The sequence below is a fragment of the Lepidothrix coronata genome, unplaced genomic scaffold (assembly GCF_001604755.1).
Source record: "Lepidothrix coronata isolate B3197 unplaced genomic scaffold, Lepidothrix_coronata-1.0 Scaffold187, whole genome shotgun sequence".
Taxonomy (NCBI): Eukaryota; Metazoa; Chordata; class Aves; order Passeriformes; family Pipridae; genus Lepidothrix; species Lepidothrix coronata.
The window spans coordinates 1,056,108-1,069,158 of record NW_016690367.1 but is presented as its reverse complement, the minus strand read 5'-3'; the positions used below and the strand labels follow the sequence as shown (position 1 = coordinate 1,069,158).

At 60.2% G+C, this 13,051-nt stretch overlaps 2 protein-coding genes across 3 annotated transcripts in view; both read left to right on the top strand.

The window, feature by feature from the left end:
* YTHDF2 (YTH N6-methyladenosine RNA binding protein 2) overlaps nucleotides 1–5,716 on the top strand; it is a 25,303-nt gene extending 19,587 nt beyond the window's left edge. Inside the window, exon 6 of the mRNA XM_017831050.1 lies at nucleotides 5,707–5,716. The gene's annotated coding sequence lies outside the window, so the exon portion shown is untranslated. The remainder of the gene's footprint in view (nucleotides 1–5,706) is intronic.
* LOC108505238 (peptide methionine sulfoxide reductase MsrA 1-like) lies at nucleotides 3,268–6,387 on the top strand. 2 transcript variants are annotated; one of them, XM_017831065.1, is made up of 6 exons: nucleotides 3,270–3,429; nucleotides 4,138–4,206; nucleotides 4,297–4,416; nucleotides 4,891–4,995; nucleotides 5,347–5,453; nucleotides 6,095–6,382. In XM_017831065.1, the coding sequence occupies exons 1-6, from the start codon at nucleotides 3,357–3,359 to the stop codon at nucleotides 6,251–6,253; spliced, it is 633 nt and encodes a 210-aa protein (XP_017686554.1). In that variant the 5' UTR covers nucleotides 3,270–3,356; the 3' UTR covers nucleotides 6,254–6,382. The 2 variants fall into 2 exon arrangements, with proteins under 2 accessions (XP_017686555.1, XP_017686554.1); XM_017831066.1 differs by lacking the exon at nucleotides 4,138–4,206 and having other exon boundaries at nucleotides 3,268–3,429; nucleotides 6,095–6,387.
* The last annotated feature ends 6,664 nt before the right edge of the window (nucleotides 6,388–13,051 follow it).

Here is a 13,051-nt window from a genome sequence, read left to right as displayed (position 1 = left end):
GGGGGGGATTTTCAAGTCCATAAGTGGCATATGCCTTTTTTTTTTTTTTTTTCCTCTCTAATTTTTAAACCCTGCAGCCTCCCTTCCTTCCACCCCCTCGCGCCTCCTTCCCCCTGGTTTTGACATTTGCACTTGGAAAACACCAAGAGTTGTAACATCCACCCCTGGAGAGTGGAGTCATTTTTATTTTATATTTTTTCTTTCTCCCTCCTCCCCAGCCTGGAAAAGGATGAATTCTCCAAGGAAGTTGGGAGTTTTTTGGCCTAAGAAGAATTAAACAGAAATTATCCACGAAGTTGTGTCTTAAAGGTGGTTCATTTTTCTCCAGCCCTTTGTTACTCGAAAGTCAAGTACTAGGAGTCCTAAGAAATGTTCTGTTCTTGTGCATTATACAGATTAAGTCTGGATGAATTTGATTTTTTTTTTTTTTTTTGAAAGCTGAGAACAGTGGTTAAAAAAACTCGTTTCGTTTACAGGAAAAATTAATAATTTTGGACAAGGAAAAAGAAAAAAAAAAGAAAAAAAAAGCACCAAAAAAAAAAAAAACAAACCAAGGAAGAAATAATTGTAAAAAAAAAATGTGTAGTGACTTTGTTTCAGTTTCTTGTTAAGCCAACGAGGAATGGGCGTTGCCTTTCTTTTCACCATTAATCACTTCTCAGTAATAAACGTGAAATCCTGTTGAGCATCACTGGTGTCTCCTGGTGTGGTCAGTGGGTGTCCTTGAGGGTATTGAAAGTATCCCAGTTATTAAATCACAGCTGGGAAACATCTGGATCCAGCCACCTGCTCGGGCAGAAAGTGCTCCTGGTGCTCCTGGCATTCCCATTTCCCTGCTCCCACGCAGGATGGGGATGCTCCTGCACCCTCTGTTGCTGCACTCACTGAAAAATCAGCTCAGTTGTTATTTTTTTTATTGTTAATCGTTCCTTTTGAACAGCAAACAAAGAAAACTCAGTTCCAAAATATTCCGGGAGGTGTCAGGCAAAGACCCGGGCTGGTGTTTTCTGCAGGTGTCAAAGCAGTTCTGTGGCCATTTAGATTTTCCTGGGATATTTTATATTAAATTAAAGGTCAGGTTGGACAGGGCTTGGAGCAACCTGGGCTGGTGGAAGGTTGTCCCTGCATGTTGGATTAGGTGGTCTTTAAGGTTCCTTGCAACCCAAACCAGTCTGTAATTCTATGATGTCACTTGCTCTCTCCAAAAGAACTTTTCTTAATTCTTCAATACTTTCAGTCTCTCTTTGAGGTGGCCAAACCCCCAAATTCCTCACTGGTGTCCCCGTGTGCTTTCAGAGGGAGGTAAAACCCACGTTGTTGCAAAGCTGGAGGAGGGAAGGGCAGACACTCAACTTGATTAAAAGCCCACAGTTTTTTAACAATTTGTCTTTTGAGAGAATTTTAGTTGTAAGTAAAAAAATAAAAGCTGGAGAAAGGGGTTTTGGGCTGTGCCTGCAGGTGTTTGTGTGCTGGTTTCACTGTTGGTCAGGCAGTTTCTTCCCCTTTTTGGTCTTCAAGTGACAACCCGAGAGACGTGAGAGGAAGAGGAAGATGGGATGTGAAAACCACGATACTTCAGCTGCAGGTGTGGTGCCTGCAATTATTTTTATTTAAGGAAAAAACAACTTTATCCACTGGTCATATCCTTGTCCTCCAAGCTGGGACAAGCTGCTGCTTGAATTTCCCCTGCTTCAGTCTGGATCTGGTCCTGTTTTGGTCTAAACTGGGACAAAACCTGGGAATTTTCTAGGTTTGCTTTCAGCAGGGCTGTGTGTGGAAAACTGCAGGATAAGGGGGGAAAAATCCACCTGTAATTGTGACTGAAGACCCCAAAAGCACAGAGTGTCATCTCACTGTGAATGGGGCACAGGTAAGAGCAAAAAGGTGTTTATTACTGTGATTTCCTTGGAAAAGAAAAACGTAAAAATATTTGGGGGTGGGGGGTTCATGGGGAAAGGGAAAGGAAAAGCTGCTTTGCTGCTGTGCTTCCCAAAATTGCATAAATCCCTGGAGTTATGTAAACCCAGGCTGGGCCTTTGCAGGGGCTCGTGCAGGGGCTGATTTGGGGTTTTCCAAACTTTGCAAACACCCCAAATCCCTGAAAGGGAACAGCTCAGCTGAGCCTTGGAGGCAAGAAACTCCAGGCAGGGGGTTGTGGGGGGGCAGGTTTGGTGCTGTGGCTCAGCACCAGTGTGTTTGCTTGGGAAAAGGAAATTCCTGACAGAATCATGGAATCCTTTAGGTTAGGAAAGCCCTCTGAGGTCATGAAGTCCAGCCATTAACCCAGCACAGCTGTGTTCACCATTCCTGGGGGATGCAGGGTGGTTGGGGGGCACAGGACCCGTGGGAGGATGAGGATGAGGAGGCAGCAAATGGGAACAGGGCTCATCCAGCCCGGATGGAGGGATTCTGGCAGCCTTGGGGGACAGCAGGGACACTGAGAGCAGCAAACCCTCAGCGGTGACAGCGTTATCCAGGAGGAATTGCTCTGCAGGATAGAGCTGGACGTCGCTCCGTGCAGGGAAAGCAGCGAAAAGCATCCTCGGAAGGACCAAACAGTTGGGAAAAGGATGTTAATGTGGCCAAGCTGATCCTTGTTCTCCTTCTCCTCTTCCCCCACAAACGAAGGTGATGAGATTTCGCCCCCTCCCTCCATCCAAGACGTCCCGTCTGTGTTCCCCGATCCCACTCCGGCGCCTCCAAAGGCAGCAGCACCCTCTCCTGGAGAGGGATGACCCGGAATGGGGCTCTGTGGGCTGGGGAGGGGGATTTAGGGGCGCCCCGGGCTTGCATCCCTTCAGCCGAGTGCTGCCCTGGGGTCCAGGACGGCCGGGGGGGCCCAGACCCTAATCCTGGTTTGGGGGGGCTTTGCTGGGACTCAGCCACGGGGATCTGGAGCCTCACTCCTGGTTTTTTGGAGGCTTTTGGCAGGGCCTGCATCCCCACTCCTGTTTTTGGGGAGACGCCGGTGGGGCCCGGCCGGGGGGGGCCGGAGCCGTCCCGGGGTGACCCTCGGGCTGTTTAACGATTGACGGGCTGTTGGGACACTCCGGGACTCTGCCCGTGTCCCCTGCGGTCACTCCCCGGGCGGGGGCCACTGCCCTGTCCCCGGACACGCTCTGACACCCGCGGGGGTCCCACTGGGGGGTTCCCCGGGGCTGTGCACCCTGTCCCTGTGTCCCTGTGTCCCTGTGACGGCCCCTCCTGTGCCCCCCGCGGTGACTCCGCTCCGGGCCGGGCTCTGCCTCCCGCACCCTCCTCCCTCCCAGTGCTCCCAGTGCTCCCAGTGCCTCTGCCAGCACCTGCAGCGTCCAGCTCCCAGTTTGGAGGGTGGGACAGCCCCTCTCCGGAGGGCCATGCGGGGTGCAGGGGGGCTCCCCAGCCCCGGCGAGGCTCTGCCAGGCAGAGCACAGAGGATGACAGTGACAGGTACTGGGGGCAGGGAGGGGGTGGTACCTTGAGCCCCCCCCCCCCCCCCGAGGTTTTTGGGGGGCTGCTCTGAGGGCATCAGCGCTGGGGACACTGGGACACCCTCACGGGACACGGAGACCCCCCTGGGGACACTGGGATCCCCTGGTGACACCCGAATCACCCCGGGGACACAGGGACCCTTCTTGATGACACTGGGATCCCTGAAGGGTCACCAGGACCCCCTCTAGAGACATTGTGGCCCATCCTGGGGACAGCAGACCCCCCAGTGACGCTGGGATTCCCCTGGGAACACCAAGATCACCCCTGGGGATAGTGGGACCCACTCTGGGGACACGAAGACTCTCCCTGGGGATACTGGGACCCTCTTGGGGACACCAGGACCCACCCATGGGACACCCTTGTGGTTTTGGGGGGCTGCTCTGGGGTGTTGGTGTTGGAGGGTGCCAGTGACAGCCTCGAGATGCCCACAGGGACCCGTTTGGGGTCAGGGTGGCCATGAGAGGACACAGGCCAGTGGGCAGATGGGCCAGAAGGGGTCCTGGTGTCCCCAGAGGGTGATAATGTCTCATGGGGAGGGTTCCAGCGTCCCCAGGAGCTGGAGGGGACGGGGACAGGGTCAGTGCCTGCTTTTAGGGGGACACACAGGGTGGAGTTGGCTTCAATTTGGGGTGGGCTGGGGGGTCCTGACCCCGTGTCCCCCCCCAGCCACCCACGCTGTCACCGGGAATGCCACAGTCCCGCCGTTCCCGGCGGAGATGGAGACGGCGATTTTCGGTGAGTGGCTCCTGCCGTGCCGGGGGAGGGCGGTCCCAGCAGCCCCGAGCCCCCCAGCCCCGCTCACCCTCCCTGCCTGTCCCCCCACAGGCATGGGCTGCTTCTGGGGGGCCGAGCAGCTCTTCTGGAACACGCCAGGGGTCTTCTCCACCCAGGTGGGGTTCGCAGGAGGCTTCACCCCCAACCCCACCTACGAAGAGGTTCGCACAGGTAACCGGGGGCTCCCCCTCCCCTGCTGCCACGGGGACCCCCAGTGTCCCCCACAATGGGTGACATCCCCATCCAGCACCTCAGGGTGTCCCACAGCCCCTTGCCCTGGCCTGGATCCCATGGGATGCTCTCTGGTGTCTGTTGGACAATGACCCCCCTGTCCCCCACCCCAGCTCCTCAAACCCCCCAGCTTGGACAGACAGCCCTGGCTTAGCTGGACAGACGTTCTGCAGAGGATTAACTGTCTGCAGGGAATGTTATCCCGGCTGCCATGTCCAGCTGGGGATTCATCCCAGTGTGGGATAGCTTTGGGGATCCCACCTCCACCAGGCACCTGGGGAAGGGGGTCCCGGGGCGTGAGAGGATGCTGGTGCCCCTCCCTATCCCAATCCCTGCCTCCATCCCGGGGCAGGGGGAGGTTGGGGGGCAGGAGGCCACGCCGAGGGGCTGCAGCAGGGCTGGCTCTGCTCGCAGGGCTGACGGGGCACGCCGAGGTGGTGAGGGTGGTCTTTGACCCCCAGAAAATCAGCTACGAGGAGCTCCTCAAAATTTTCTGGGAGAACCACGACCCCACTCAAGGTAGGGATGAGCCCCTGGCCTGGGCACGGGGGAGTCTGGGGGGGCTTAACCCCAAATGGGCTCCAACAGGAGGGTCTTGGCATTTGCACCCCTTGGTGCTGGCTGCGGGGGGGCAGCACCTGGGGCAGCCCCAGTTTTGGAGGGTTTAACCCCAAACAGGCTCCAGCAGAAGGTCCTTGGCATCTCCCCAGTTTGGTGCTGGGGGGTCTTGCAGTGACTTCCCTCACCGACCCCTTTAGCAGGATCCCCCTGCCTTGCCCCCCATGCCTCAGTTTCCCCATCAGGGGGGAAGGCAGTGCCTGGTGGGGTCTGGGGGTGCCCCATAACCCCCCCGTGGGGGCTGCCCCCCAGGCATGAGGCAGCAGGAGGACGTGGGCACCCAGTACCGCTCCGTCATCTACACCCTGGGCACCCGGCAGCAGGAAACTGCCCTCCGGAGCAGGGACCTGTACCAGCAGGTACTGGGGACACTGGGATGCCCTGGGGACACAGAGATCCCCCCAGGGCCACTGGGAACCACCTTGGGGACACTGGGACCCCTCCAGGACACTGGGACACCTCTGGTGACAGTGGAAACGCCCCCAGGGACACTGGGACCCCTCTTGGGAACACTGAGATCCCCCCTCTGGACACCAGGACACCCATGGGGGCACTGGGACCCACCCTGGGAACACTGGGACCCTCCCTGGGGACACCAGGAGCCCCCATAAGGACGCCAAGGCCCTCCCTGAGGGCACCACGACCCTCCTGGGGACACCAGGACACACCCGTGGGACACAGAGACACCCCCCCCGGGACACTGGGATCCCTCCTGGTCACACTAGGAGGACTCTGGGGACTCTGGGACCCCCCTGTGGACATCAGGACTCCCCTGGGGATACCAAGAGCACCCCTGGGGACACCGGGACACACACAGGGATCACTGTGGCCCCCCTGGGAACACCTGGCCCCACCCTGGGGGCACTGTGACACCCCTGGGGACACCAACCACCTCCCCCAGCCCCGGGACATGGGACAAGCCCCTGCCCTGGCTGTGCCACGTGCGGGGCAGTGGGATGGGGGGTCCCTCCAGGCTCCCCCCGCCATGGGACTGTCCTAGGAGCTGGGGACACAGCGGCGTGGGGACATCACCACCGCCATCGAGCCGGCCCGTGACTTCTACTACGCCGAGGACCGTCACCAGCAGTACCTGCACAAGGTGCCCGGGGCCTCCTGTGCCATGAAGGGCACCGGGGTCACCTGCCCCATCACACGCTGAGGGGCCACCCCGTGTCCCCTGGGCTGTCCCCGTGTCCCTGGCATTGCTGGCCCCACGTGTCGCTGCCACCCCATAGCACCCCACTGTCCCCCAGTTAAAGCCCTGTGACCCCCACCCTGTCCTGGCTTTTCCTGGGGGGCTCTGGGGGGTCACTGGGTGCTGGTTGGGGGGGGGGCTGTGCCTGTGTCTGTGTGTCCGTGTATCCATGTCCGTGTGTCCGTGTGTGTATAGGCAGGTCTGCGTCTGTAAGTCCGTGTCCCTCTGTCCATGTCCATGTGTCTGTGACCCTGTGTCCATGTCCCTGTGCCCCTGTGTCCGTGTGTCCTGTCCATGTGACCCTGTGTCCATGTCCCTGTGTCCGTGGATGCTGTGTCCAAGTGTCCACAGTCCATGTGTCCATGTGCCTGTGTGTCCGTGTCCCTGTATCCCTGCATCCTCATATCCCTGTGTCCTTGTGTCCTGTCTGTGTCCGTGTGTCCCTGTATCCCTGTGCCCCTGTGTCCGTGTGTCCTGTCCCTGTATCCCTGTATCCTCGTATCCATGTCCCTGTATCCCCGTGTCCATCTGTCCTGTCCGTGTGCCCCCGTGTCCGTGTGTCCTATCTGTGTGTCCGTGTGTCCCTGTATCCCTGTATGCCTGTGTCCCCGTGTCCCCGTGTCTGTCTGTCCTGTCCGTGTGTCCGTGTGTCCCTGTATCCCTGTATCCCTATGTCCCCGTGTCCGTGTGTCCTGTCCCTGTATCCCTGTATCCTCGTATCCATGTCCCCATGTCCGTCTGTCCTGTCCGTGTGTCCGTGTGCCCCTGTATCCCTGTATCCCTGTGTCCCTGTATCCCTGTGTCCCTGTGTCCGTGTGTCCTGTCCCTGTATCCCTGTATCCTCGTTATCCGTGTCCTCGTGTCTGTCTGTCCTGTCCATCTGTCCGTGTGTCCCTGTATCCCTGTATCCTCGTTATCCGTGTCCCCGTGTCCGTCTGTCCTGTCCATCTGTCCGTGTGTCCGTGTGTCCCTGTATCCCTGTATCCGTGTTCCCGTGTCCGTGTGTCCTGTCCCTGTATCCCTGTATCCTCGTTATCTGTGTCCCCGTGTCCGTCTGTCCTGTCCATCTGTCCGTGTGTCCCTGTATCCCTGTATCCGTGTCCCCGTGTCCGTCTGTCCCGTCTGTCCTGTCCGTGTGTCCCCGTGTCCGTCTGTCCTGTCCATCTGTCCGTGTCTCCGTGTGTCCCTGTATCCCTGTATCCGTGTCCCCGTGTCCGTCTGTCCCGTCTGTCCGTGTGTCCGGGCTGCAGTTCCCCGCTCTCCCGCCAGGTGGCGCTGCGGGGCCGCGCTGCCTCCCACCCGCCAGGGGGCAGCAGCGGCGCAGCGGGTGCGCGCCTATACGGTACTTACGGTACGAGCCGTACATACGGTACGCGCGCACCCCAAACACGGCCCCCGCGGCCCGCACGGGTGTGGGCGGCACACGGGGACAGAGGGGACGAGCGTGGGCGCGCTCAGGGACGTACGGGCCACCTACACACACCTACATACGTGCGCGGGGCCATACAACTCACATACAACTCACATACGTGCATGCACAGGTGCCACGTGCCGTGACCTCCCGCCCCTGTGTCCCCACTGGGTGCTGGCTGCCCCCACAGCTCCAGGGATGGGGGCACACAAGGTGCCATCACGTCCCCATGGGGCTGAGCTCGGTATGGGGCATGGGGCTTGTCCCCAGCTCCACAGGAGATGACACACAGAGGGACGTTTTTGCAGAAAGTGAAGTTCCCCGGGGTCACCCGAGAGTGAAAAACTAAAAGCAGAGAGAAAGCGAGTGCAGGTCGGCTTCCTGCACCTGGCCCCGCAGCTGCCACAGCACCCGGCCCTGCAGAGGGAGTTGGGCACAGGGACAGGGGACAAGGCACTCTGGCCTTCAGCCTCACGCCCCAGCATCCTCCTCATCCCATGGAATGGTCCTGGAGAGGCCGTGGGCACACGTGGTGGGGTTTCATGACAGGGGATGGCTGGGATGGGGGTGCCCAAATGTCAGGATTTGTGGGTTGTTCCCCTGGGACCCCCCGGACTCCCCTCCCCAGCCACTGATGGGACAAGGAGAGGGGCCAAAGGATGGAGAAGCTGGTGGAGGTTTGGGCTGGACCACATCAATCCAGCCCTGGATTGTGGTTTTCATCCCCAGCAAGTGCAAGAGAAGCTGCTTTTCAGACTCTGAGTGGGAAAACTGAGGCAGGGACAGTCACAGTGCTGGGCTTTGGGAATGGGAACCCCCAGCTTGGCCACTCCCAAGGGTCCTTGGATTGCGCAGCCACAGCTCCCGTGGGTTTGGAGGAGCACTGGGATGTACCGGGGGGAAAACCCAAATGTCTCCCCTTTCCTGCAGAGCCCTGCAGGGATGTGGCTCGAGGAGAGGAGATGAGGGGGCCCTCCCTGACCCCCCTGCTGCCCCTCACCTGGCACCTGCTCCGGGCAGATGGAAACTGTGTGTCAGAGGAAGTGGGGGGACACCCAGCTGTCCCCCCCCGACCCACCCCGTCCCCCAGCACAGCTGGGATGAGTCGGGCCGGGCTCAGCCCATCCCCATGTACCGGGTTCCCAGCAGAGGGAGGGCACAACCCTTTTGTTCCCCACTTTTCTTCCTGACACGTCTCCAGCTTAACCCCAGCGTGGCCACACAACCCTGGGGGTGACCAGGTTGGGGGTCCCCAGCACTGACACCCACCCCTGCCTCAGTTTCCCCACTCAGGGTCTGCAAAACGGCTTCTCATCCCATGCTGGGGCTGGAAAGGCACAATCCAGGGCTGGAAAGGCACAATCCAGGGCTGGAAAGACACAAATCCAGGAATGACTTGGTCCAGCCTGAACTTCCACCAGCATCCCAATGCCGGGGGGGTGCTCGGATCCCATTCCAAGAAATCGGGGCAGCAGGGGCTGGATGAGCAGGGAGTCGCAGAGGGGATGTCGGTGGGATATTTATACCAGGGGAGGGAAGGATCTGTGGGGCTTCTTCACCGGAGTGAAGAAAATAACAATTCGGGCAGGTTTGAAAAGCGCCGAAACCACGACAGGAAACCCAAATTGTACAAATGCAGATGTGAGTGGAAAAAGCTCTTGAGCTGGTGGCTCCGGCTTTCACCTCCACTAAAAATAAACCTGCCTTATTAGGGGCCGATGGGGGCTGAGATAAAACATCTCTACTCCCCCCCCCCTCCATGTTTTTCCATGGGGGGGGTTTGTTCCGTGCAACGCCGAGGGATGTGGGTTTCTGGGGCTAGTGGGGATGAATGGCTGGGCCAGAGGCTCGTGTTCTGGGTTTTGGGGAGGGTCTGGGGGTGTTTAGGGTGTTGGAGGGGTGTGTCGGGTTTTCTGGGGTGAGGGGTTGCTGGGGCTGGTGCGATTTGGGGCTGGGCAGCGCAGGGTGGGGGGTGTGATGAGTTGTAACGGTCTCTGGGTGTAATGAGGCAGCCTGGCAAAGCCACATCCTGCAGCGTGGCAGGACCTGGGGGGAGGAATTTGGAGGGGGGCTGAGAAAGGGAGGGATTTGGGGGGGAAGAGCAGGGAACAGCAAAACCCCCTCCAGGGACCTGCAAAGCCCCCACAAAACCCAGGCTGGGCTCCTCTTCCCCCCGTGCCTCAGTTTCCCCTCTCCAGGTGGGAGCTCCCCACGTGTGGGGGGGGCTGTGGCGAGGGCGGTGCCAGGTCTGGGTGCCCGCTGCCCCCCCCGCCGCCGCACCCCGGCCCCGGGAGGATATCGTGGGAGGCAGGAGGTGCCTCACTCATCACCCCAGCGGTGACAGCGGGGCCCGGGCTCCTCTGAGTCACCCCAGTGTCCCCACACCTGCAGCGACCGGGGGGGAGGGATGCTCACACCTGCAGCCTTCACACCCTCCAGCGCCATCCTCCTCCTCCTCCTTTTGTAGGGGAAATGAGGGATGCAATTTGGGGAGGGAGGAATCAAAAGGGTGGAGAGAGAAGGGGGAGGAGCAGGGAGGGGGGGGCTGAGCGCCAAAGTGGAGGTGCATCCCCACACCACCTCAGCACCCACCCCACCGGGGGCACCCACATGTGCCCATGGACCCCCATAGGGCCTGGGGGACGGGGGGGGGGTCACATGGCATGAGCTGGTCACCCTGTTGGGGTGACATGGAGGTGTGATGCTCCACTCCCCCCAGAACACTGGGGATGCCCCAAAGGGTCAAGGGGGGGGTAAGACCCCCCAGGGGTGCAGATGGGACACGGGGGGGGCTGCTGTGGTGTCAGGCGTGGGGAGGGGAAGTGGGGGGCTCCGGCTGGCCCTGGGGGGAGGCCGTGAGAACGGCGGCCGGGGCCGGGGGGGCAGCGCAGGAAGCGCCGGCGGGGCGGCCGCTCCCGGCTCCCCCAGATGTGCCCGTGAGATAGGACGGCAGGAAGCAGCTGCGGGGAATCCCGGCGCTGGGAACAGCGGCTGCCGCCCGCCCAACGCCCCCCGGGCCTGTGGGACCCCCCGGCCCCCCTCCGGGTACCACCCGGGGATGCTCCGAGTGTCCTGGCCTCTCCCCTGCAGGGACATGGAGGTGCCCAGGGTTCGCCCTGGAGAAGCAGCTCTGATTCCCCACGGGAATACGTGGTTCCCTCTGGCTCTTGTCAGTGCTGAGGGATTCATGGCTCTGCTCCTGGCTGGGCTTGGGATGGGAGGAGATGTGGGGAAACTGAGGCACAGGCGGTAGCTGAGAAGCCTGGCCACGGTTCCTGTCATGGATCAGAGGGATGGGAGCGCTCCTCTCCCTCCTCTGGGTGCTCTGGAACACGGGAATGCCCCTCTGTGTTCACTCTGGTCCCCGATGACAACCAGCAGTGCCGGGTGCTGCCTCAGGCTCGTTGGGATGGGACACACTGTCCCTGCCTCGGGCACGGGGGTCCCTGGGACTAATCCTCTGCACAAACAGCCACACATTCCCCAGGGCAGGATCCGGTCTCCTGGTGACAGGGCTCGAGGGAGGGGGGGCTCGCTGCCCTGTTTTGGGTGCCCATTCCCAGCAGTGTCCCCTAATTTCCCCCCCATTTCCCTGCGTACACAGCCCCGTTCGTGGCCCATCCCGCAGCCCCCAGCACTGTCTGGCTCCGTGGCAGGTCCCTGTGGTGAGTGAGGGGGTAAACTGAGGCACAGAGTAGGTGGGGGTGGCTGGGCCAGGCTCCTTCCATCAGCTGCAGACCCTGATGTCCACCCAAATCTGCCAGCTCCAATTTAGAACACTCGTTTATCTCAAAAACCCCCAAATCCGGGACATCACAGCTCAGGATGGGGTGTCACTGTGGCCATGGGGACTCCAGGGAGAGGGTTTTGGCACCTTCTTCATGTGACCAATGGCCAGAGCAGGACCACACTGCCCATCCCTGCCTGTCCCTGCCCATCCCGGACCCTCTGCCCATCCGGGAGCACGAACTGGGGCGTCAGGAGAGTTGGCACCTGGGTAAGAGTAGAATCACTAAATGTCACTGGGCTGTCTCCCCATTCCGGGCACGGCCCTGGGGACGAGGTGGGAAGTGGATCCCAGAGCCCGTTTGAGAAGCCAGAATCCCTTCTTCCTCTTAAGCATCCATCTGGATTTCCTCTCCAGCTCCAGAGCTCCCTGAGATCGCTGCCATGGCACGCTGGGCCATGTGGGTGCCCGGGCTGGGGGCTTGGCTTGAAGCATCTCCAAAAACCAGTGAATTAAAGCCATCCCTGAGCTCCTGCTCCCACATTGCGCCGAGCCTGAGCACAGCCAGCCAGGTCCCCCAGCCTCCCTCGCTCCTGAAGGATCCTGAGGGTCTCCGAAGATCCCAGGGAGCCGGGATTTATACCCCAGCCCCGTCTGAAAGCGAATCCAGATGACCCCTGGGGAAGAGCCCTTCCCTTTGTAGCTGCCTTGGGCGCTCTGCCACGTCTCCGTTTCTTCCCTCTCCCGTCCAAATCCCTTCCCCGCAGCCAGCGCTTCCAGGCAGCCTCCAGCTTCCAAAACACAAGAAATTCCTCCCAAAAGGCCGGTGTTGTCCCCCCTGGGACACCGGGACCCCCACGCTCGCCCTCCCTGCCCCGCGGCAGCCGGGCTGAATCCGGCCCTTTCCACTCCATCCCTCACATCCTGCCACCTGTACTGACTTATTTCAGGAAAAAAAATAAATATATCAAACCAAACCCGAGCCCAAGGGGGAGGGGGATTTTTATTTTTGGGGTGGGGGCACAGCTGCTTTTGAACACACACCCCCCCACACCCCGAGCCGCGGGGACCTCCACAGGTATTTGCAGCATGGGCAAATCCCGTGGGATTAACGATCCGTTCCAGGGAAAGGGGGAAAGGTTGCGGGGAGCAATGGCTGAGCTGTGAGGGGAGGGGGGGACACGACACGGTCACCTCCTCCCGGGGGACTTGGGAAGGCTTTGTATCATTTCGGGGGGCTCGCCGAGGTGGGATAATCCCAGCTCCCGCTTCTTCTCCTGCTCCTTTTAGCTTTTCTTTCAATAAAGCACCCGGTGTGGGCCCTTTTCACCATGAAATCATCGCGCTCCGGAGCATTCCCGCTCCCTTCCTCCCCCCCTTTTCCCTCCTCCACGCCAAGAAATCCGCTCCCCCCGCCGCGAGGACACCCCAAACCCGGCGCTGACGGGGCGACAGCACCCTAAAAATTACACACACACACCCCCAAAGCGACGCAGCCGGGGAGGGGGAAGGGGGGGCGACACAAAGTAGGGGGGATCCCGCAGAGACATCCCGGCGCTCCCAGCCTTTTGCGCACTTGGGGTACGCCAGGATCGGAATGAATCCCCCCGGAATTTGGCCGTGG

Bases quoted from the DNA above. Each gene is read 5' to 3' on its own strand.
- LOC108505238 (XM_017831065.1), top strand. From the start codon at position 3,357: ATGCGGGGTGCAGGGGGGCTCCCCAGCCCCGGCGAGGCTCTGCCAGGC. The intron at 4,996-5,346 runs GTAGGGATGAGC...GCTGCCCCCCAG, and splicing joins GAACCACGACCCCACTCAAG to GCATGAGGCAGCAGGAGGAC. The intron at 5,454-6,094 runs GTACTGGGGACA...GGACTGTCCTAG, and splicing joins GCAGGGACCTGTACCAGCAG to GAGCTGGGGACACAGCGGCG.